General features: G+C 48.0%; 1 protein-coding gene across 1 annotated transcript in view; it reads right to left on the reverse strand.

Moving 5' to 3' along the window:
- Nucleotides 1-851: 851 nt before the first annotated feature.
- The window catches only part of Plxna4 (plexin A4), a gene marked incomplete at its 5' end in the record, with an annotated part of 162376 nt that continues 137540 nt past the window's right edge, over nt 852-25687 (reverse strand). Inside the window, 7 exons of the mRNA XM_028781690.1 lie at nt 852-2321; nt 4706-4856; nt 9749-9961; nt 13978-14147; nt 15368-15558; nt 17039-17138; nt 17744-17847. Of these exons, the coding sequence (XP_028637523.1) occupies nt 2226-2321; nt 4706-4856; nt 9749-9961; nt 13978-14147; nt 15368-15558; nt 17039-17138; nt 17744-17847 (1025 nt within the window). The remainder of the gene's footprint in view (nt 2322-4705; nt 4857-9748; nt 9962-13977; nt 14148-15367; nt 15559-17038; nt 17139-17743; nt 17848-25687) is intronic.

Here is a 25687-nt window from a genome sequence, read left to right on the forward strand (position 1 = left end):
CTCCAGCCTAACCCCCCACATGCACCCTAAAGCCTGCCAGGTCCTGTGGCTTCATGGAAGAAAGCAATATGCAGTGATAGAAATCCTACATGTCTCCACCTGGTAGTTGATTTGCCAAAACCTTTGGTTTTTGTTTTTCACTATCCCAAATTCCCATGCATCTTTCCCCAGCCTCCTCTTCCTGTTTGCTACATTGGTGTGTCTTTGCCGTTTGTCTACAGCAATGCCACATGAGGCCTTCTGCTCACACAGTTCAGCCTTGGTAAGTACCATTCTGATTTCCTGTGGATAGAAGAATGTTATTACGACGTATGCTACTACTTAGTGAAGTATACGGACATTGAAGACTGAACAGATGAACCAGGGGACAGAGAAGGGGACTGTCTCAGCATCCTCCTACATGGGATAAGAAATCTTTGCATGTTTCCTGCAGGTTCCTAGGTGCCTCCCCTAACCCTGTTCTCTCATATGCAAAGTCCTTACAGGTACAGGATGACACATGGACTTTGTTCCATGTGAGGCTCATTTTTGTGACGGAAAGTAATGGCATGCGATGCGTGGAGAATGAAGGAAGGCAAGACTGGAATGCTATTAACACCACCTTCTCCAGTGCCTCTCTTGTCTCCACGAGAGTGGGACAACAAGCCAGAGCTGCCAATAGAGATTTTTGCTTACGGTGGAGACTGGCTCACTAAGCATCTAAGAACCCTTCAAGACTGTAGTTTCCCAGGACCCACCAATAGACTACCTCTTGGCATTACCACTTGGTACATTTCCGAGCACACGTTTGTATGACTGGATAAAACAAAATGGCATATCCAAAGATGGAAAGACACAATGGAGACAAAAAATGTCAAGGCCATGGTTTAGTGGTATGTACTGTTCTCCATATCCAACCAGGTCCCTCACTCAGGTCTCCAGTCCCTTCCAGGCACAAGCCGTTGGCCGAGGCTGCTGGCATCTTGTTCTGTCTTGGTGAGGCTGTGAGTAAGTATGTTTCTTCCAATGGTGGATGACCTTGGAAAGGATAAGGAGGAAGAACCACTGAAGAGACAGCTGAGATTGTTGATGAAACAATTCCCACAGAGGTCTGGACATTCCAGTGACAAAGTCATCTGCATAGCAATGGCACCAGATTCTGCAGGAGGGACAAGGGCTGGTCTGGCCATCTCTGGAGTTCCCAAAGACAGTAGGGATGGAGCCTCGAAGACGGCTGGAGGTAGAATCTCCTAGATGCACTCTGCATTTCACGGTGAGTGTTGGTGATGGTGACAAAGGAGCATGGAGATGCCTTCTCTAGACAACACACAAGGCTCTGGCAATGGACCTTTGACTATGGTCATGATGCATTTGAACTTGGGGTGAATAGAGAACAATTCATTGTTGCTTCTGGCATAGATGATACTCTTTTTCCTCTTCTCTCTCTCCATGTTACATTTCTGCTTTTCGGAACCAGATTAGATCATGTAGGAGCATCTCCATGGTGGAATGGAACTGTCAGCTTTTCCCTGCCTGACTTTTCACAGGAAGGGGAGGAAGGTCTGTATGGACATTTGGAAGGCCTCCAAGGATATTGGAAGGGGACAGAAGGCTGCTGGACATCAAACAGGTAGGCAGTGGCCCCTGAGAGAGCATCTTTAAACTTCCACTGGTCCCCAGTCCAACATCAGTAGGAGGCAAGGCCTTTATCTCACAGTTACAAAGCACCCAGATCCACTGCCTGGCCTCTTGTTATTGGTTGTGTGGAAATGGAGAGCCGAGCGATGTCTCCTACTTCAGATAATACTGAGCTCACAGTTGCTTCCTGAAGCCAGGTTTTGGACCACAGTGGGGATTTTCAAAGCAGAAGGTGAAGTAGCAGCATAGGAATGTTCTGTCCTCAGCTCCTCAGCCTTTATGAGCCCTGCTGTTGATGCATGCGGCCAGGAGCAGCTGCGGGGGAGCCTGACTCTGAGATTTGGTCAGGTCCCTCACTATGGCCTGGCCATCCCTAAATTGATGGAGGGTCAGCAATGTGGTCCAATCCCGCTAGCAGAGCAACTGAAAGAGGTGGGGCTCCGGAAGGAGGGAGAGACAGAAGAGGCGGAGAAATGAAAGGAGAGACGGCGCTGCTTGGGGTTTGCTGCTGATGCCTGTCGGAACTTGCACTTGGTAAAGATGATAATCTAGACTGAGGCACGGCTTGGTGTGTCCCTCCCTCCAGGATGGCCCTGGAAGGACAGTTCTCAGCTGTCTAAGCTCATGAGGGTTATGACTTGTTCTAGTTTGTAAGCCAGTTTCTGCTTTCCACACTGGTCATCATGGTCCAGGGGTCCAAGGATCTGTGGAAGGATAAAAAATGGATGATTACTAGCATGGGTACATGTACCTATGTTTCTGGGGTGCACAAAGACAGCATGGATATTGTCAGGGCATTAGTGTACTGGCTACCACTGATACTGTTGTGTAAGCAAGCAACCTGAGTGACACAGGTAGTGAGAGGTGAGAGGCATATGAGTATTCATGTCACCAGACACCAACACATACACTGTCACATCTGGATAATGTACACAGTGTATGTGTTGAAAGCAGCAAAGCATCTCCTTCAGCCAGTTGTCTCTCAGATGCCTATGCAGAGAAGCCACTGTCACCTACAGTCTCAATGGCATCTGGGGAGTCCCATAGCCAGTGCAAAAGCTCAGGCGGAGCAGAATATGCTTTTCCATTAATAACAAATCCTACCTTTCCTTCCAAAATAAGGAAGTGCTTTCCCCAGTAGCTCCTTGAGGCCTAAATATCCACATTTAGGCCAGTTGGCTTAACTTTGTCTGTTAAAAGTCAAATAAACCTAAAGGAATAGGGTTCTAAGTTGAATTGGTATTTGGCACATAGTGGCTATCCATTTCTGAGGTTGGGTGCTTGATAGAAGACAATGATGGGTGATTGCACTGTTTGTGGGAAACTTTCTGGGATTTCCTGGAAGCTCAGGACATGCTACCTTGAATCATTGCTCTGCCAGTTGTCAGTCTGGTGATCTGGGGTGAAGCATGATCTTCCTGAAGGATCATGCTTTCTTCTCTATCATCTATATCTGCTCGGCTTGGGTGCAGTGAATAAGGCCAGGTCACATACATAAAGCACCTTGGGCACAATGCCTGCCCTAAAGGAGGTACCAGACAAGCAAGGTAGGGTGTTCTCTGATCTGAAGGGTAGGTTGGAGAGCAAAATCCACTGGATGAGCTTAGGGAGACTTGGAGATTCCTTGGGCTTTGGATTTCATGACTAGTTAATGCATTTTTCTTTCTTTCTTTCTTTCTTTCTTTCTTTCTTTCTTTCTTTCTTTCTTTCTTTCTTCCTTCCTTCCTTCCTTCCTTCCTTCCTTCCTTCCTTCCTTTCTTTCTTTCTTTCTTTCTTTCTTTCTTTCTTTCTTTCTTTCTTTCTTTTTAATTTGGGATGCTGGAGCTGCTTACTGGGTTGTTGAGGAACTGTCTTTTACTGTTGTAATGTTAAAAACAGACAAGTGTTCTGGTAGGTGAAGGGTGAATGAAGCAGGAATCTCACAGCATGGTTTCACAGAACATCCTTATTAACTTGCCTGCCACAAACAGGAACACTATTCCCTGGGCCATAACTGGTCTGCAGACTGGTGGCAGGGGTCCCTCCTCTAAGAGACTCACTGCTGCTTTCTGTTAACATGAGGGTCATATGTTGTTCGTAGTCTGAAGATCATTGGGCTCTCTGCTGGGGTCCTTTAACAGGGTTCTTAAACTTCTTGGGTGACAAAGCTGGGGGATGGGAGGGGAAGAGCCTGGGCACTAGCTTCAGCTCTTGATATGACCTTCTGCTCCAAGAAGGCAGCTTTGATTCAGGGAGTCTGGATCCTGAACCACTTGGTCTATACTCACACAATCAAGCAAATCCCACAGCACCTTTATGTTAACCAGAATGAAGGTAGCATCCGTGGTGGCAGCTACCATGTTAGGTGGCAGGTAGTGTTTTCCAACTAGGGAACACAATGATGAATGATTCACGCACTCCATCCCATTCTATTTGTTCTATTTGTTCGGTCCCCCTCTCTTCCATTCCTTTTCTGTCCCCCCTATTCCACTCTCTTCTTCTATTTGAATCCACCCTACTCCATTCTGTTTCTATTCTGCTCTGGCCTGTTCTGCTCAACAGGATGCCATAACACATGATGTCATCCATAAGAGTGAGGAAGTCTTTGCTCAAGGAGAATTAGATAAGAGAGAAAAATGAAAAAAAAAAACCTTAAAGGGCAATAATGGAGAGAAAACAAGCTAGGTCTGGTGGAACATACTGTATTCCTAGATACTCTGGAAGGCTACAGCGTGAGGCAAGTTCAAGGCCAGGCTGGGATCTAGGGGTACAGAGTTGAACTCAAGATCAATCTTGCCAATTTATGGAGAATATTGCAAAAGAAAACGTGGTAGAGCCCTTGCCTAGCATGTGGGAGGCCTTGGGTTCAGTCCTAGGGCAAGGGGTGGAGAGGAAAAAAATGGAGTGCATTTTTCTGAAAAGGAGTTGTTTCAGAATATATAGACTGGATGACTCTCAGTGCCCTCTTTAAGTACTACAGTGCTGTCCTAGGTCTAAGATGGTAGAATTACCATGACAGATGCATGGGGGCTATTTCCATGCATGAAGCATTCAGATATGGCTGCCCATCTCTGTCAGTACAGGTGTGGCAGGGCAGGGCAAAGCTTACCTCCTCACTGTATTTTCCCACATAGGAGAAGATCTCCGAGAGAGCACTCATCGTGTTGAACTCATTCATGTGCATCCGTGACTGCTCGGCCAGGTATGCATTCATGTCCTGGTCACTTATCGCTGGCATCTTCCCAATGTCTGAATAATACCTGTGAGGGGTGGAAGACCAACAGGAGCTGGAATCATACACAGAGAGTATACAGGAGACACGGAAGCTCCATGCGATGATAGCCTATGCTGTGACCACCTGGTGATCATGGTAGTGTCCCATCTGGGCTTCCATGTCATAGCCCGAGAAAGCCCTCTGCAGCTCTGATACAGGAGACACCGAGATAAGGATATGAGAGGGTGGACAGAGAACCAGGAGTCAGAGGGTTTCTGGCCCAGAGCATCTACTCTGTCCCCAGCCCCTGACTCAGGGCTCTAGCATGCCTTGTGCCTCTCCGGCAGGGCTGCAGGGTTCTTCTGAACAATTGCTCTTCTCTGATGGCAACGTTGTACGTTCTCTGGAGGTTAAGTGAGAGGGGCGGAGGCTGCTGGGAGAGAGAGGCTGGCAGAAGGCAATCAGTCACTGTCACTTGCAGCTGTGCATTGCTGTCAACTGGTTAATTAGATGCCAGCATTTACATTTTTAATTTCTGCAATTTGACATTTTATGCATCAGACCTCCAAGTCCTCCCGCCAGAGGAGAGACGCACAGTTTCCTAATGAGGAAGTAAGAGGTCCCTGTGCCACTAACCCGGCCACTTCCTCATCCTCTACAATGTGCTTTGGGGTTGTAGGTGGCAAGAAATAAGGAAGAGGTAACTGGAAAGATGGGAAGTCACTGGCAAGTAAAGAGGTCCTGTAGTTGCTGGCCCATGTTATACCAAGTCCCTGGGCTGCAGGGCTGCAGCCATCAGCATCAGGAACTAGAATGTGGGGAGGGAAAAGAGATCCTAGGACAGGGACAAGGTAAGACAGGTAAGGTGTCAGCATGGGGTTTAAGGAGGAAAACTCCTTCAAGGTTTTCTGAATCTTGACTCTCAGAGCTCCAAGAGTTCAGGCTTCCTTCACAAGATGACCAAATAGTGTCACTGGTCCTGCTCTGTGTCTTTTTCTGCTTATATCCCTCCCTGTTCTGATAAGGTACCCCTGCCCCATCCCCTTTCCTCTTCCCTATCTTCTCCCTGTCCCCAACAGCACCCAGTACTTGGGAGACAGACTGTCATAAATGGCTCGTTAGGGCTCCACCAGTCACCAGCTTCAAGCCTACAAAGAATGACAGCTTAATTTGTGACCAGAATCTTCCCAGGCAGGTAAGGGCTAAGATGGACACTTGCCTTGGGGCCCAGTCTGCTGGGATTGCCACTGCATTTTAGGGAAGGAAAAGATCTGGTCTCTGGCCAGGGAAGGGGGTGGTCAGAAGGAAACTCCTGCGGCTTCAAAACCCCATTCCCTGCAGCAGACACAGTGCCCACTGCCTGTTGACTGCCATCTTGCTGTGGCTGGCAAGGAGGTCCTGGCCCTTGGCTTGCTGCCTAGGTGATAATAAGGCAAAGTCTGGATAATAAGACCTTGCAAGGAACACTTGAGAACATTTGGAAGATGTGTTGCCCTTAGCTCATCTGGACTCCTTCCTGCCATTCACAATGCTCTCTCACAGCACCTCCTGTCCTCAGAAATCCACATTCTTGTCCTGCTTCACTTCTGTTCCTTCACCCTAGAAGACAGTCATTTTCAAGGCAGGCTCCACCCCAAAGCACATGCCTCAGCACTCCAATACACAGGGCTTGGGTGAGTTAGTGATGCCGTAGGTACTAGAGGTCCAGCCGGTGTCTCCATTCATTGCAACTAATAAAATATACCTGGATCCAATAAATGCCAACATTCCATTTTACTGCAGAAGCACAGAGGTTTCACTGGTGGGTTTTGACCTTGCAGTTACCAAGATTTGTGCCACTGTTCCCTCATGGATCCTGTGACTTCCAAGCCAGGTAAGTTCACCAAGGAAAAGTTATCTTTGCGATTTAATTCCTGAGAAGAATGAGCAGCAGTTTCTCTCACTTTCAGTAGTATGGCCAGCAGCTCACGGAACATGGCTGTGTCCAATGCCTTGTGTCCACATGGTTCTACTCAGTCATCTGGAGAAAACCAGTCTCTGAGTAGGATGGAAAACTCAGATTCCCACAAAGAGGACAGACATGTCAACAGTAGTGAAGGCTCCTGCTGCTCTTGTTGCCTGCCTGTGAAACTGTCAGTTTTCGTACAAACAGCACAGGCTCCCCTGCTGCCTTCGTGGTTCATGAGTGGCATAGTAGCCTAGGCTAGAGATTATTGTCTGCACACAGAAAGGACTCTTTCCACCCCAGAAACAGAAGATACTTGATGTCTGTCTCTTGCAATGGTTTGCCTCCTGCAGGGTACTTGAGTAAGACATTTCTCCAAAGAGAATATTTAGGAAAATTGTGTGTGTGAGAGAGTGTGTGAGTGTGTGTGTGTGTGTGTGTGTGTGTGTTGACCATGGGAAGAGATAACAGGGTTGTTGTAGAAAGTTGGAAAAATAAGAGTGCAGAGGGTGAGAACAGGGACGGGAACTTTCTCATCTGAAGCTGATGGGTGACATGCTGGCTAGGATGTGTCTTCAGTCTTCTCCCTGATATGTCATCTGGTCCCCCATGGTATGACTTCATTTCTCATACTCCTCTTTGCCTTGAGGAGACTGGTCTGGACCAGAGCATGTCTGTGGTCCTCTGCTAGCCCCTAGGTGGATCAACTGCATGGCTTTATCTTCGGAAGTTCTGGATGGGTGGAGGCAAGTGGCTACTGGCAACTCAGTTGCTTTCTACCCTGTTCTCAGTCCCAGGCTGCCTGCTGCTAAATGGTCCCATTCTCTCTGCAGAGCTTAGCTAATGCTTCCATCCCCTTCAAGGCTCTGCTCAGCCCACAGCTAACGAGTCCGTCCCACAACCCAGCCTGACCATGACCCTGCATGGAGTCTTCTCTGCCATGCATACAATTGCTTCTTCCCACTCCTGCCAAGCTGGCCTTCATGCTGGGATTTTAGCAGAGATGCCTTATCGATTGCTAAGAATGCAATACAGCCCTGACAATGAACTTCAAACAAGTGTTCTCATCAGCTGACTGCACACGAAGAACAGAAAGGTCAGCCTTGACCCCCTTCTTGAACTTGCAGAATTTCTGCCTACAATGAGCCCCCTCTTCAGAGAGGATCTGAAAGTGCCCTAGCTTCCCTCCTCCCCCATACCCGGACTGACCAAGCCTGGCAACCTGGACAGTTGACTGCCATTGCTCTGACGAGGAGGGGCTGGGTTTGCCTATGACTTCAGTTCACTCTTCTTGCTGAGCTCTGCCTAACTATGTGGGAAGCCAGCCCCTGGGGTCCCACATCAGAGCTCAGGGAGTTGCTATTCAGGGAAAGGTCCTGGATTCTTCCACGCTCATGAATCTGAGTGGGATGGGTTGAAGAAAGGTGGAACGAATCTTCAGCTGAGTATTATGATAAGTGGATGGAAATACAGACAGGAATGCCATTTTGAGCCTCATGCTGTGATGCTTTCAGAGGCCTCTGGGAATGTATGAATGATGCCCCCCAGATCTGGAGGAATGAAGGCCTTACTCTGTGATCCCTCCAACTCCAGTGTGTGGGTCTTGCTTGATACTAAGATGTGAGAGCTGCAGGAAGGGGCCAGGTCTGTTGTTTCCCATGTTCCCAATACACCCAGAGTGGCGCACACAGACACATCCATGTCAGTTTAGTGGGTGCATGCATGAGACACCAGCTGTTCAGCCTCCTCTCAGAGCTGCTTCTAGGGCCAGCTTTACTTTCACTTATATGTAAAACCAGAGCTCTTGATGACCACTGGTAGGTATATGGCACAGAGTCCATGTGGGTTCCTTAGAAGGCGTATTTAAATGTTTACAATGTGTCACCTTCTTTGTGCTATGCTGCATGTCATAGATAGCATTCAGTAAATGACATACCCTGCTGTGGTCCCTAGTGGGCCAAAAGCGGCTTTTCTCTGCTCAGCTCCTACAGACAAAGTCTGCACATGGTAAATGAGTGAGAGTCATGCAATAGGGACAGGGTTAAAATCCGAGGAAACCAGGGAATCAGAGGGTAATGGAGAGCATATAAGCAGAGCATGATATTCATGTAGAAAATGTCATAATGAAGCTCATTACTTGGTATAATGAACGTGAAAAATAATCTTAAAACAAAGAAAAACAACAAAACAACAAAGAAAATCTAAATCAGATAAAGTAGAGTCCACTGCTACTGGGAGCACAATAGAAATGACAGGCAATCACATGCTGGCTTCAGGAGAATGAACAATCGGGTTCTCTCAGTGAGGTCAGTACAGCAGCCAACAGTTCTGAGGCAAGCCAGAGGCTCTCCTCTCAAACTTAACCACAAGCAAAACCCCAACTGGGACAGTAAAGGATGGGAGCATTCAGGGGTCACCACTACCACTGTGACAAGGTCGAGACAGAAGTGGGATGAGGGCTGGGCAAAGGATGGTGGGAGGAACGATGGGAGGAAGATGTATGTTACGCATGCATGCATGTGTTCTGTGTGTATGGTATATATGTGAATGGACATGGATGGCATTTGTGGTATGTGTATGTATATATCGTGGTTTTATGTATATACAGTGTATGCATGTGTTCGTGGTACCTATAAATGTATAGATGCATATATGGTCTATGTGTATGTTACATATGCTCTGTATGTGTGTGTGTGTGTGTAGTAGATATATGTATTTCAGGGTGGGGTGGCTATCAGGGACCACATCTCCTTCTCTGCCTAAATGATACTGTCACTAAGATCCATGCTGTTCCATATAGGGAGGTGGGTCACTTGGTAACCTCTGCTACGATTCCCAGTGCTTGCTTCAGTGAGGAGGCCAAGAGTTGTGGGCGTTCCAGCTGCAGGGACAGCTATGACAGTGACTAGTGTGGAAGCATCAGCCTGCTTTCTTTTCCAGGGTCATAGACTGCTCCAGAGAGATGCCCTCAGGTTTCCATGGGCCATACTCACCTCTCTACCCAGTTCTTGTAGCTGGGGATGTCCTTGGCATAGAGCAGCTTGTTGGAGGGGGAATCCTTGCCCAGCCGGTGCTCCGATGTGGAACAGGAGTCCATGAAGGTCTGGGCCACCACAGAGAGACAGGCATCCGTGATGCTGTTCTTATGGATGTCAAACACAAACTGAGGGTTCTTGATCATATTCACCCAAAACCGTAGGGGCAGGCTGTGTGGAGGGAAGAGGCAGCTCTCGTCAGGAGTGGTGGGGTAGTGGGGTATAGCCTGATATAGAGTTCTGAGATGGAACGAGCACATCTCACAGAGCTTAGAAACCATCTGTGACTGCCATGGGAAATAAAGGGAGCAGGCAGGGGAGTGGGTCTACTCAGCATACAGGAAATCAGCAAGATTGGAGTGAGGTGAGTTCACCTCGAGATGTACCACTGGAGGAACTTTAGAGGATGTGGCTCCCAGGTGTGACATGGGACTCTCTACCTTCCTTGTGGCATAGGAGTCAGCCATGTGTATACTATAAAGCAGAATTAAGGTCTTTATTCCCATCTGCCTGTTGCTGGGACCATCCCATTGGTGAGCATAGTTCTCACATCTGACTGCTTGCTGCGTGATTTGCCAGAAGTCATACCCTTGTTTCCTGTCTAGTGCCATAGGCTACTTCCTGCCTGGCAAAGGAACTGGGGTGGAGGGTGGATGTGACCAAGTGATCTTTTGCCACCAGGCTTCCCTGTAGCACCAACCCCTTATCTACCCATAGAATTCCTTCCCTTCCCTCCCTCCCTTCTTCCAGTCAGTATCTACTGCCTGCCAAGAGCTCAGGCAGCAACAAGAAATACAAGGATGGGGACACATCCTCTGTCCTCAGGAATCCTGCATTCTAGGGTTGTGGGGAAGGCACAAGCAGCCAAATGCACACAAACAACGCTTCCCAGTGAGAGCAGAGAACGTTGGACTGAACTAGGCACAAAATCTACCCAGAGAGCATTCCCCCAGAGCCTTCTCTGAGAGGACACTTGATAAGTTTGCTCTTCATTGTTGTCATTCTGTGAGTATGTTAGTGTACAAAAGGGGGGATATACCTGTGTATTTGTGCATGTGGAGGCTGGGGATCACCCTCTACTGTCATTACTCTGGAGCCCGCCACGTTGACTTTTTTAGATTGTTCTTTTGAAACAGGGTCTCTCACTGGCCTGGAGCTCACTGACTAGGCTAAGCTGGTTGGCCAGAAAGCTTTGGAGAGCCTCTTGCCTCTGTGTCTCCAGTGCCAACTTACAAGTGCACACCAGCATGACCAGCTTCTTCTACAGGCGCTGAGGACTGAACTCATGTTCTATGCACACAGGGCAAGCACTTTACCAACTGAACCATTTCCCCAATTCCCCATCTCCGCAGTTCCTCTGTTTTGAGACAGGATCTCTGGTAGCCCAGGCTGTCCTTAAATTCATGATGCAGCTGAGGATCCATTGCCTATGCTTCCCAAGTATTGGGGTTCCTGTGTGGACCACAACACACAGTATATGTGGTTTTGGGGGGATCAAAACTAGGACTCAAACATCCCCAGGTCCACGCTTGATTTATTTTAAAACACTGCATAGGTGTATTCTTTAGATGGACTGCAGGTCGGGGATACACATATAGAGACAAAGAGAAAATCATACAGTGGCCTGATTCTATAGTCACTGCACTAGACAGAAGGCCTGCGGGCAGAGGGGTGTCTGGAGCACACCTTTTTTGGGCTGTGTTCTTCCTGCCTGTCTAGCTCTGCAGCTCCCACCAGCCTGCTGAGCTGCAGGTAAGGAGGGGGACAGTGCAGGCACGGCTTTCTTCTTTCTCTTTGCTCCCACCTCTTTGCCTCCTGCCTCTTCCCCTGATGTTTTTATTGTTGTTTTGGTGGTTGTGCTCACGGCTGGTGATAGTTACAATGCCCGAGTGTGTTTGGCTCGCCTCTTAGAACTTAACATCTTTGAATTACATTATTTCAAGGCACCGGATACAATAGTTTTGCTCTTGTTCTATCTGCCAGCAGCCCATCTGTATAATACAAACAACAAACATCGTAAATGTAGGAAGACCTGACATTCTCGGATGCCAATCAATCAACAAGCATTTATTAAGTCCCTTCAGTAAGTGCCACATAGGGTTGGAGCAGGCATATTGAGGTTTGTTAATATTTGGTGTCTGTCATTTGCATCATCACTGGGAATTCAGGGCAGGAAATAAATGGAGTGACAGCACATGGGCACAGGGGCTCACAGTAGCTTCCCAACCTTTTTAAGGTGGTCATGGTCTCTGGGCTTGGCGCTCTGAAGAAGAGACTTGGTTTCCCTTGGTTTCCCTTAAGCCAGCAGTGAGGCAGGTGCACTACACAGGAAGCAGAGGCACCACTGAAATTCCTGCCTAATGAAATATTAGCATGTTATTAACATCAGTGCTGATGCTCATCTCCGGCTGATTACAGCCACTCCGGCTAAATGGGAAGGAGTGTTATTTAACAGAGAACCTGTGGAGAACTGGGGAAGAAGGGGTGGGAGGGGCAGGAGAGTCACACCTTGAGTCAGGAATAAAAAGACAATGCCCTCAGCAGGGGATGCTGAACTCTAGTGGAAGACAGAGCTGATTATTTCTAACTGAGTATGGTCCATGGTACCAGGGGATAGGGAATAGGACCAGGAGATGCTCTTCTAAGAGAGAACTGGAAGCTGGTGCAGTTCTTCCTACAGTAAGTGAAGTGTGCTTATTTCCTGGGCTTTCTGTTTCCTGGTCCATGTCTCTAGGTAGCCTGCAACCTTGGGATGACTCAGAAAGGAGGCTGCCACCTAGGGGGGAGGTTTGCAAAGTCATGTCTCTCTGGCTAACACCAATAGGAGGGCTCAGTGGAGCATCTGTCCTATCTGAAGGTGCTCAGCACTAGGTAAAGGTTCATCAGAGCAATGTAGACTCGGAGGTAGGTGCTGCCTTTCAGACCACCTCCCAAGAGTCACACAGACAGGACTTAGAGAGGAGGAATCTATCTCACCAGAGGGGGTGCACAGAATGGAACCCAAGTTCTAGGGGCCCTGCTTTAGAAGGCTGGTAAGGACTCTGTTGCATGGCCCGAATCTCTCTGGGGGGCTTGTGATCCTCTGAAGTGAAAGAGGGAAAGGCCACAGAATGTCGTGGAGAATAGCACTGATACCCTAGGGTGACTTCTGCCTGTTTTCAGGTCTGGGTCCTGGGGTGGGCATCAGGGTGCCTGCTTGTGCCCTAGAATCTGGCAAATTCTAGTAGTTATAGCACAGGGCACTAGGTCTCTGCTGCTTCAGAAGAAATAGCTGAGGAAGAGTGGCCTGGAAAGGGGCCATCTAAAGGCAACAGATTCAGTTCTAGAGGATGAACATCAGCTAGCTCTGCTGCAGGTAGAACTCTCAAGCAGGCCATCGCTGCCTGCGCCTCATCAATATTTACTGAGCCCCATTTCCTCAAGGTTCTGCATCCTGTCTTGAATACTGATGCTTGGCCTTGTGACTTCAACCTCAAATGAAATACTCGCTCCATACAAATGGTGGGGAGGATGTTGTGCATTCAAAGGAGAGTGAGGCCCACAGTAGAGACGCTTGGAGTGCTGTCAGTAGTTAGAAAACCCTGTGTCCTCCAGGGAACACAAAGGAGCTCAGGACAGGTTTGGGAAAGGAGTTTGGGAAGGAAAAGATAAGCTTATTGGGTGGGGTTGCAATGTTTCTTGTTTAGTCAGACGCCATCTGCTTGTGCCTCAAAACCTTACTGACCTGTCTGTCCAACACATGCATTTTCTATGCTAATATTTGTCCATGTATACAGACAATTGCCTCTATTGTCCCACATCCTCACCTGCCTGCTTCCCGAGGGCAGGGACCCTAACTAGTCTAAGCTCTTCAGTATTAAGACAGATTGTCTCAATACCCAGGAAGTAGCTGGATGCCACAGTGCCTGGCTGTTGTGATATTTATAAGCTTTTTTTTTTTTTATGAGTTTTTGCTCATTGGATTAGCATAGTTTGTTGACTGAATAACTGGCTTGGAGGAAAGGTACAAAGATAGATTAGAGGAGCAGGAAGTGAGACAATGGGGAAGGTCAGAGCCTGGGGTTGAGTAGAGATTGTGCTAGGAGACAGTGGCCAGCTCGCCTCTGGAGAGCCTGCCTCGCTGATGCAGGCCTGGGTGAGCAGGTCACTGACCTCTGCAAACGTGCCCTCTCCCCCCCTTTACTTACCAGTTGCTCTTCCAGGTATGGCGGACGTGCGGGTCATGGATGCCATGCTTATCAGCCTGCTCATCAAGGAAGTCAAACATGTACTTGATGGCTAGCGGCAGAGCAGAGCCACGGTGGGCTGTACTGAAGATGGTCTCGAACAGGTCATCCACAAACTTCTGCAGTGTGCCCTGGGGAAGGGGACATTCAGATGCAGCCCAGCCTAGGCAGATCTAATCTGGGGGTGGGAGGGTGGGTTGAAGATCTACCTCAGGGACAGGCCAAGTGAGGTCAGTGCTCTGCATCTCTGCTGAACATGACATTGGGGAGTGGGCATGGGGGTGAGGGGAGGGGAGGACACTGTGCCTCAGATCTTCTCTTTTACAGTTCCCTGGCAGTTCTACCTTTCCTCTGTGCACAGACCACAGACAGAAGATACAGGACAAGGGCCAAAACTACCTTCCTCTGCCAGCCACAGGGTTTGGTTTTGTATCTCTGCCAGTGCTATTGTATCACGTTCCTAAAACACTAATGAGCATGCTTGGTCAGAGATGACAAATACAATCTGCTGGTTCTGTTTGGCCACTATCTACCCTGGCTAATAGCCATCTGGGTCCACAGAGCAGCCAGAGAACCTAGACTCTGAAGAGAAAGGCTAGAACCACAAGCATGGATTATCCCCAGTGTCAGGATTAGAATTACCATCATCCCCAAAGCCCCAGTTTCTAGTCTTAGTGATGGGACACAGCACCCCTGAGAAAAAGTGGTTCCTCCATAAGGAATGGTGGAGGATGGGGAGAGATGCGGGGGTGTCTGTAGCTGAGAGAGGGTGCTGAGGAAGGTGGGAAGAAAACTTTAGATGGTGTGCTAACTCATGTCTGCTGGGATATCCCTAGAGTGACAGGTTAAACAGGATCCTGCAGCTCCTCCAACCTGAGGCACCCCTGGGCTCATGACAGCACCTGGTGTGGAAGATTAACAAAAGGGCCTGGTGCACACTTAGCACCTGTGCTAGTAGTTATGTGTCTATTTGGTGTGTAGGAATGCATGTGTGCATGTGTATGGACACATGTGTGCCCATGGGGAAGCCAGACAGCAACCTCAAGTGTCCTCCTCCCTCTCTCTCCACAGGATTTTTGCTGAACCTGGAGCTTGCCATTTGGCAAAACTGCCCTGGCCAGCAAACTCCAGGCAGTCCCCCTTCTTAGCCTCTCTAGCACAAGCAAGGCACTGTGCACAGATTGCCCTTTTAATGAGGACTTGAGGCTATCAAACACAGGTTCTCATGCTTTCATTGCAAACTCTTTATCAACTGAGCTGTCTCCTTGGCCTTTAGCCCCAGTACTTTCATGGCAGATGAAGGCCCTTCCTGTGACCACATGTTCTCTGCACCCTCTCTCCCATCACATACCTTGGTGGCCAATAGTCGTGTTAGATAGATCTCAGACACCATCTTGCTCCCTCGATCCCCCTCCTTCTGGTCTCCATGTTCATGGTTTTTCACAAGATGCCACAATTTGACCCCACTTTCCAGGTCAGGGGTGATCATGGGTGTTCGGGAACGGAGGCTGTCAGGGCTGCCTGTGTATCGGATCATGTTTTCTGCCAATGTAAAGGGCACAGCAGCCCAGTATGAGTGAGTCTCTATAGACCAATACCCAACAGCTCACAGCACACTCCTCTCCCAAGCCAAGGAACTATTATTTAACCCTTCATGCCACTGGCTGGCACTGCTACTTTGCCTCCATGTGGCACATTCCTTGTAATGCTTCTGTCTTTTGTGCCACCTCCAGGAATTAACTGTAGCAAATTCTACCCACTCATGCCACCCTGACTCCTGTACTTGGCACTGAGTCAAACCTTAATTATTCAATTTGTAGAAATATAAGCTTGTGCTTCTTGTACACTTTTCCTTGTGTGTGCTCTCAAGTCCTGTAGCGCATGTGGCCAATTAACCACACATGTAAGAGCAGGTAGCCTATCGTCCTTAATGAGGCTCGGCTAGGGCAGCTGCTCATCTCCATCCCACTCCGGTCTGGACCAATTCTTCTCACTTACTTTATGAAGCCCTTCCTCTATTTTTGAGTTATGGTAAAATGAGAACAGACAGGCAAGGGATGAGGTCCTATCATGCCCGTGTGTAGCCTATATGTTCACTTCTTTATCGTCCAAAATGACTGGTGATATTTGTCTTTTTTTCCCCCTAATTCTTGCTTTACAACAAGAATGGCTTTGCTTAGGGTGATCATGTGACCCCAAGCACATAAGTGGTGACAGAACAGGACATCTCTGGAGCTCTGACATTATAGCCAGCACCCTTTCCCCTCCTTGCCTTTCTCACCACTGCATAATGACAGTGTGATCTTTACCCATCGCTCAACTGCTATGCTTCTGAGTTACAACTTACTAATAAAAATAATAGAGGGAAATAATAATTACTTAATTCACTAGATTATTGTGAACTTGATATGAGATGATGGGGAAAACTAGGGTTTAAAGACTGTACAACATCATGAAGGTTAGGTTCTCTCTCTCTCTCTCTCTCTCTCTCTCTCTCTCTCTCTCTCTCTCCCTCCCTCCCTCTCGTGTGTGTGTGTGTCCATGCATATGTGTGTGTGTATGTATACAGAGGCCAGAGGAAGTCATTTCATAGGTGTATCTCTCTTGCTTTTTGAGATGGTTCTCTCAGTGGGCTCAAGCTCACCATTAGGCTAAGCTAGCTAGCCAGGAAGCTTTGGATAGCTTCCTATCTGCACTTCTCCAGAGCTAAGATTGCAAGCATACAGCACCATTCCTGGCACTTTTACCTGGGTTCTGGAGATGGAACTTAGATCTTCATGCTTGCACGGCAAGCCCTTTACCCACGCAGCGGTTCCAAGCCCGCCATTTCTTTTTGCATGCAGATAAAGTACATGTTTATGCCCCAGAGCTAGCAATTAGGACCAGTTACCCTTGTCTCAACTTGTCTGCTTTCCCCAATGGTTAGCTGACCTGATCCTCTGCCCCTAGCCAATGATGTTCATTGACTGCACCCACTCTGGATGCTTCTATTTCCCACCTCTTACACCTGATGAGATCTTACCATATTTACTTGCTGAAGTCCTGGAGACGGTGGAGTTGTTTACTGCATTATAGGCTGTCACTTGCTTGGACACTAAAGCCACCACAGAACCATCTGGCACCTACAGGGTAAAGGTTTCTAAGAGCCTGGGCATAGAAATTCTTCCCACCCATTTCAGAAAATAAGGACAAATTAAGATTATTTTGGGGGCAATGAGGGACAATTAGCACCTTGCTAGAATCTTGAGATTTGGGGGCTACTCCCTCCCTTTTTGATAACACAAGATGAAGACCTGTGTTCTAGCTGCAAGCTGATTTAGGGGTTCTATATGGAGCAAGTTCTGGCAGGAGCTACTCCATTACTTTTGCCCTCCCTAGGCATTTTGGAGAACACCCAACATTAAATGCTCAGGAGGCCTTCTAAACAAGGGTCCTTGAAGAATCTTCCCACACCCTACAAGAAGCATGTATGTCAGCATCCTATCTCCAAGGAGGCTAGGGTTGCTGACTGGGTGACGTTAGCTCCCCTTGCAGCTCCCCCAATCCCCTTCCTTCTAGTCTCCATGATCATGGTTCACCACATGCCACACCAAGGATCATGGATTGCTGGTGAAGAAATACATTGGGGTCTTGGTGTCTATCCCTGAGTGGCTGTAATTTAAGACCTGTGGCTTCCAAGGAATTTGCCATCTACTGGACCAGCTCCTGGCTTCTGTGGTCAGCTCACCTGGTAGTGGGCTACAGTGTTGAGTCTCTTCCAATCATTCTCGATCTTGGTGGTGATATCTTCATCCTGCAGGATCATCCTTGCCCCACTTCCTTGTCGCCACTCTGTAGGGAGAATGGTGGCAGTTCAGAAAGACCCTATGGTCCCTCCTGGGAGCATCCTGTTCCTGTGTGTCTCATATAGGAATCACATGGCGCCATCTCCAGAATGCATTCACAGACAGGCTAGTGTAAGCACAAGTTTCCCCAAGAGGATGAGTTTGGATGTTATCAAGGCAGACAGGACCAGAGCACTAATTCTGGTCCCAAGTCAGCAAGTTATGTCAAAAGAAAGGGAGCATTAATAACACCACCTGTTCTCCCTACACCTGTGAGTGCTCAGAACATCTCAAAACACTACGCAGTGTACACGGGATGAATGAACTAGAACTCAGCCAGACACAAAGGGCTCACCAAATCATTGGCAAATGCAGGTGGCACTGTCACGGCAGCTCTGCTCACCGTCTGTATTGGAAACTCCAACAGCTGGTGAAATCTGTACTGCCGGTTCACTCATGTAGTCCCTCACCTTTTGTTCATGGTATGCCTTGCAGGGAGTGGTGGGTCACTCTTGAAAGAAGACTGGGTAAAAAAACTGTGTGGACCATCCTTATAACCCCAAACTCCCATCTCTATAAAACTGATGGGGTTAACATTCATCTTGGAATCTAGACAGCATTTAAATATATATATATATATATATATATATATATATATATATACACATATGTGTATGTGTGTGTGTATGGTATGTATGTGTGTATAAAATCCCTACTTCCTTTTCCCCAGTATCTACACCTCAGGGCCTTGCTGATGGATCCCAGAAAGGGATGGGAATAAGAGCTTGCTTCTCATCAGCTGGAAACCTCTGTCTTATTTAGCACAGATCACATGTGGAAGGAGAAGGACACATCACAATTTTGAAAAACACACATGGAAATATATGTGCCTGTCAGCTCTCCTACATGTGCCCACACATGTGTGTGCATATACATAGATACTGTTCCCATGAGCACACACCTGAAAGTAGTAACAGCCTTTTAAAGTCAAACGTAACATGTGTCCCAGCCAAGTAGCTGCTGGTCTGATTCTCAGGTAGCCCCTACAGTGCTTCCTGGATCACAGATGTTGGCATTGCTGATTGTGCAAAGCACACTGGGTTTGCTTAGAGTTCATGCAAATAGATACAGGAATCCCTTGCATAACACTGTCTGCCTGCCCTGTCAGGATTTTTTCCTATGGGCCCCAGATGCTTTGCTTCCCTCCTGCCAAGGTCAGGCTGTGCCTCCCCTTCTGGCCCCATTCGAATCACAGAAAGTTCCATTTCTTCTTACATTGTGTGTGTTGTGGTTACAACTGTTGACTCCACCAAACATGGGATCCAGGCCCAGAAGGGAAGCATCTTGCCCTGGAGAAGAGCAAAAGGGCTCTTGATATTCTAGCCTAGCCTTGCTTCACCGGGGCATCCCTGCTGCCTAGCTTTTGCACCATTCTAAGATTCAAAGGGATGCTTCAAGTGTCCCCATTTGCTCACTGGAGTGGAGAAGTCACTGGGGAATGCTTGTCTCTGAGGCCCGCAGATGATTCTGACAGAGTTGCTCGTGGTGATTTGGGCCTGGGGCAGGTAGGGTGATGTGCAAGAGGGAAGAGCTCTGTGAAGCACTTTGCTGACCCATGTTTTCCATCATTAGGCTACACTGTTTCTTTTTGCTTTGCTTTTTATATTCCCCATGGTTCTGCAAGCTCTCCTGCCAGATGAAGAGGAATCACTCTATTCTGATCAAGCAGCTGATTCTCAGTGCAGCGACCATGGTGATGACCAGCTGGGTGGAGGAACATGGCAGTGGGTGTCTTCTGCTTGCATGGTGAATGGTACCTGATGGAGTCAGAAACTGTGGATGGCATGGGGGCAGCAAGGAGAGGCCTCAAGGCATGCCAGGGAGAGTAGTCACTGCACTTTTGACTATCAGCTGGGCTGGAGAAGGTTCTCCCTGAGGTCCAGCATCCAGTCCTCTAGATTAGTAAGCATATTGGTACCCTTGGTGGTAGGGCTACAGTGGTCTCAATGACATCTGAGCAATAACAACAAGTTACTGATTCTGGGCTACAGTGTCAAATTTCCATTGCAAAACTCCCCCTGGAGTTGTGCAATGCGCAGCCTGTCCAGACATATTCAACAGACATGGTTGTGAGTCTTGTCCAGTAATTATGTAAGCAAATGGGAGTCAGTCTGTTTCCATGCCCCTGTTCAAAAAATAGGGCAGAAAAAGGCCGAGTCTCCCCAGGGGCATAGACTGTCCTTGGAGTAAGATATTGATGACACTGGATGCCTACCAGCAGGGCTCCCACAGTGCACAGGACACAGGAAGCCCTTGACAAATATCCATGCAATGAATGAACAAGTGGACACACAAGCTACTGAAGAAAGGGCACCTGTGACTTGGTAATGGTTGCTTGTTTTATCACCATAAAAAGAGGACCTCACATTTGTATATGTCTATCCCACGGCAGATGGGCAGTGAGCGACAGTTGGAGGTGAACTGTGAGCTGCTGCTAGCAACCTGGGAGAGAGAATTATGGGAACTGAGACGTGTGACCTGGTCTTTGATTATTGTCCCACATTCCACCAACATTGCAACTGGGAGAATGAAAAGCAGGTCAGTTCAGGAAGCCAGACGCAGAGGCCATCACGCCAGGCTGTGCTTCAGTGTACCGGTCCCCTGAGTTCCCATTCATGGGACATCATAGTCTCCCTCACCCCCCTTTAGGGGTCACTCAGGGTCCACAAAAAGAGTCCCTCAGAGCAGAGGATGGGTGTGGACACAGCTCAGGCACTGTCACCTAAGGCAAGCCATGTGTGTTGGGAATGGGAGGAAGGGAAACAAAAGGAGGGACTTGTACCCTCAACTGTGGCCAGAATTACACTGTCATGACTACGCTCCCACTTGGAGCTTTGGAGCTCTGACAGTTCACTGGCTACTCTCCTTGGGCCTAGAGCTTCCCTTTCCACAATGTCCTGCCACGTTGACGGCATGGCCTTGTGTTTCCCCACAGCCAAGACACTGGTAAGGGCAGTGGGCAGGCAAGACACACACTTAGAATGGATGTCAGTGCTTAGTCTCAGGGTCTAGGGCTACAGGAAAAAGCCTCTGGGCTACCCAGTCTTACAATCTCCAACCCAGGCACATGCTTGAGCAGGTGTATCTGTAGGCGCCTGGGAGGTGGCAACTATTGTCTTTTCATCTCAAACAGTTAGGGATGTCCCCTTAAATACCGACATAAAGACTGTAAAATGAGTCAGGGGTACTTAGCCTTGCTTTCAGAGCCCTTAAGAGCCCTTAAGCCTGTTATATTTGTTACTCCTTACATAGAAAATTTGCTATGTGCTTTTTGCCTAAACTATCAGAAACATTTTTAGAAGTCTAGATACGTGCCATCTCAATCCACTATTGATGAAAGAGGACCTGGGGGAGCTGAGGGCTGCTCTTGGCAGCTTCATTCCTGGGACTGTAACAAAGAAGCAAGGCCCACCCATTGGCCACAGAGCTGATCTCTGGGTGGAGGGGAATAAGGAGGTACAACTGGAAGGTACCCCCAAGTTTCCAGATAGACTTTCATTAGACCGACAAGGAAACTGCTCCCCAGGACTTCTCCCTGGCCAGAGTCTCCACATTTACTTCTACTGGAGGGCTCAGTTTCCACTTCATGTGCACATTGACCAACCTTCCATCCTGTCTTGGAGCCTCCCAGAGGCTGGCTCTGGCTTCTGTCTTCCTGTCCATAAACTGTTCCATATACCCTTGTTCCCACTGTGTTGAAAACTCAGGTTCTAGAGGCCTAGAGCTACACTGTCAGTCATTCATCCAGGCTATCACTGCCCCTCACTCTTTCATTTGTTTGGTCATCTCTCCACCAAATAAATACTAATCTATTTCCAATGTCTTTGGTATGTCTCAGAAAAATCTAAGTGCGGACTTGGGTTTGGCTTTCTGGATGTTCTTGTCCCATTTCACGAGCTTGCCTTGATAGAAGTATGAGCCATTAAGTTCTAGGGAGGAAAGCAGGCAATGAGGAGACGCCAAATCAAAAGTCAAAGCCAGTCGCTCTCCCTGTCCTTTGAACAGCTTGCTCCTGCTGTATGGGCTGGGTCCATAAACTCTTACCGCACACTAGGAGAGATAAATTTAGATGAACTTAGGAGGTCGAGAAGGCCTGCATCTAAGATATGAGGGACAGTGCCCAGGACCCCATACTGCATGTGTCAGCTCAGGAGGCCCCTGGGAGGGGCCACTCCTTATTTTGTGCGTGTTAAACATTAGGTATTGTTTTAAGTAGTAAAAGGGAGAGAGAGCTCAGATCTCCAAATCCCTAGTTCTCTTTGCAGTAAATGAGCATTTACTATAGCTGGTGAAAATCAGGACTAAAAAAATCACTCTTGGGCTGGTAAGATGGCTTAGCACGTAAGGTGCTTGCCGCAAAGCCTGACTGTCTGAGTTCAATCCCCAGGACACACATTGTGGAAGGAGAGAACTGACTCCTTCATGTTGTCCTCTGACTTCCATGTGTGTAATGGGCCTTGCTTCTTTGTTACAGTCCCAGGAATGAAGCTGCCAAGAGCAGCCCCCAGCCCCCCAGGTCCTCTTTCATCAACAGTGGATTGGGATGGCACGTGTGCTTCTATAATCCCACTATATGTACATAAAATAAATTAATTAAAATGTAATGAAAATTAAAAATAAAAAGCCTCCTCTTTATGTCTCTGTCTTACTCTGTATGAGGTGACCATGTCAGGATAGCCAAGGGATAATATGACAAGTCAGCCAATGGCAGTATTCTTGGTAGACACTGTGACATATAAGGCTGCCCTTAGAGTTCAGTGATGGAGAAAACCTCCTTCAGGTACTGAGTGATATGCCAAGTTCAGTCAGTGACATGAACCTTGAGTCTGGGTAATTCTTGACAAAACCTTGAGCAGATGAGAACACGGAACATACCATCTGGAAAAAGAGCCTACAGTGACTACCATATTGAAAGGCCAAGCATGGAAAGTCTCAGAGGTCCACTCTCATCAAACTATATTTATTGGTGACAAGGTGGGTCTGAGCAATTTAGTCAGGACAGGTGACAGAGGTGATCAAGAACCTCACCTTTACTGAGCTCCCCAGGGAGGCTAGATGGAGACAGACAGGAGCACTGTCTGAGAAGAGCCAGGCATGAAAAGGCCACCCAACTGGACTGTAAGGGACAGTGTGCCTCCGCCTAGCTGACAAGAGCTGGGTGTTCTGTTTCAGTGTGGCACTTGTGTGCCTTTGAAGAATCTATAAGTATGAATAGATAGATTAGAATGAAAGACCTGAGGGACTTTTGGCTATCAGAAGATGCCCACATGATCCAGTAGGCCAGACCATGGCATGTGAGGTTGAGCTGAAAGCCATTGCTTGGGGAAAGGTGAGGGTAGAGGCCAGACATAGGACAATGAGAGTGGAGAGCCCTGCAAAAGGGGGCTATTTTTCTTTAAGGCAGAAATGGGAGGGGCGAGGAAAGATGGTGAGGGGTTGGAACATAGATCACAGGAGTGTTCAAGACATGAGTCAGCAGCACTTGGAGCTGCTGCTGGAAGAAGGGAACACTGTATGTACACAAAACGTAGAGGAGACACATGGTTGGCAGTGGAGATTCAGGCTTTGAGTGGAGAAGAAATCACCTCCAACCAACCTGGAAGGGGATATTGTCTCTGAGAGTTGATGAGGTTTGGTCTGTTGCCATGTATTGTAATGCTAAATACTGGCCCTCAAGATCTGGTTGCCCTTGAGGAGGAGATCTTCAGGGACGTGGAAATCCTCACCTACACCAGTTGAGTCTATGGAACCTTGTAATTTAAAACTACTGGCTGAATAAAAATGCCTACAGCCTAAAGCTGGCCAGAAGAGAAGTAGGCGGGGCTTCAGTTGCCTGGATTGGGGGTCTGAGGAGAAACCTGGAGGAGAGCGGGGAGGTGAACGGAGGAGAAAATTCCATGGGATAGGTGGATGGTGAGCACATGGCCATGAGGGTTGGCCATCGGGAGTAAAAGCAGCCCAGATTGGGCATGGCAAGTGATATCTCAGGATTATTGACAGGGAAGTAGAAAAAATAGCACAGAGGGTTGATATCTGCCCAGGTCTAGTGTTTTTAAGGCTAATTATAAATATAAAGGTTTTGTGTCTTTTACTTGGGAACTGCATGATCTAAGGTGGGGTAGAAACCCCCAATTAAATTCCACTGCAACAGAGAGTGTTCTTAGTCAGCATCCTGGGGGTCCTGTACTCAACAGCAAGTACTACATAGAGAAGGGTAAACCATTCCCAGGATTCAGGTCCTGCCCTGGTCCTTGAAGTGTTGTCTACAGGTAGGCTTATGGATACATGGGTATACACACATATGCACGTGCATGTGCATGTGTGTACACGTACACACACACAGCCATACACACACACACACACACACACACAGAGAGAAGCAGGGAAGGGATAGTGGCATAGTTTATTTCATTGTTCTATTCCAGGCAGAGATCCTTCATATTTTGTGACAGTCTGGAGCCCAGCTCTCCTGTGGTCAGTCTCAGAGGGTCGTGTCCTAGAAGGCTTCAAAAGGGCTAATGTTGACAGGCAAAGACAGATCAAAATAGATAGCCTAAAGGCTCTACTTTCCAACAGGTACCTCAACTTTCACCCCCTGGGCTCTGTGGCAGAGTCCCTCTCCAGAAACGCTTTATCTCCCATCACACAGAACCCATGGGATCCTTCAAGAGGAGATAAGATTCTCTTCTGCACACCTGTGATCAGGTGAGGTCAAGGCAACCCAGCAAAGGGTCCAACTCTCTCTATACCCACTCCCCTGTGGGATAAGGACCACACGTAAGTTTGGAAAAGCTCCGAGAGGGTAGGAGTGAGTACTTAGGGCTTAGAAACTTGTTGTGGGACTATTGGCCTGTAATCCGAACTACTCATGAGGTTGGGCAGGAGAATTAGTTTAAAGTCTACCTGAGCTACAGAGCAAGTTGCAGGCTAGCCTGGGCAATTTAGAGGAGATTCTGTCTCAAAACAAAAGGTAAAAAGAGGTCTGGGAATATAGCTTAGTAGAATGTTTGTCTAAAATGTAGAATGCCCTATGTTTAATCTGTAGACCTTTGAAAAACCAGAGGGAAGAGTAAGAAGACTAAGCCCCGTGATGGGAAGGTGGCCACCTAAAACAAATTTGTTAAAAAGAAGACATTTACTTGTGACAGCAAGTAGAAAGTGACCGGTCTATGAAATTTAGGCTGAAGAGGAGCAATTTCTAAAATAGAAATGCAACATAGGTCTTGTAAACTGTGGAGAGCCCTGCCCTGGCAAGTTGTAGGAGAGGCAAGAGAGCCCAGCCACAGCTCAGGGGACTTTTGAGCCCAGGGTCTTATCTGTGCTAGGCAAGCACCATCCCACTATCAAGCTACATCCACAGGCTTCATTTTCATTTTGTATTCTGAGTCAAGGTCTTATAAGTTGCCCAGATTAGCCTTGAACTCCTTCTGTAGCCTGGGCATACCTGCCTTGAACTTGGGAGTCCTCCTGCTTCAGCCTCCTCCACAGCTGGGATCACAAGGCTGTAACAACTTTGGCATCAGTGGATATTTCTGATACACAATGGCTTCAGACAGTGTGCTGGGTCAAAACAGAATTGAGCAGGCGGGTGGTGACCATGAGGAGGGAGGAAGGTGACCCTGGCATTCATATTCATGTATCAAGAGGAAACTGCAGGCTGAGCCCTCTCTGCCCACAGCTCCACCCCACAGGTCCATGCCCTGCTCCGGGCACCAGTGACAGAGGACAGACTCACTCACAATCCAATTTGTTATACTTCCACCTTCCAGAGAGAGAGGGAGGCAAAA

This window comes from Grammomys surdaster, unplaced genomic scaffold, assembly GCF_004785775.1.
Source record: "Grammomys surdaster isolate TR1022 unplaced genomic scaffold, NIH_TR_1.0 514, whole genome shotgun sequence".
In the NCBI taxonomy this organism is placed as follows: domain Eukaryota; kingdom Metazoa; phylum Chordata; class Mammalia; order Rodentia; family Muridae; genus Grammomys; species Grammomys surdaster.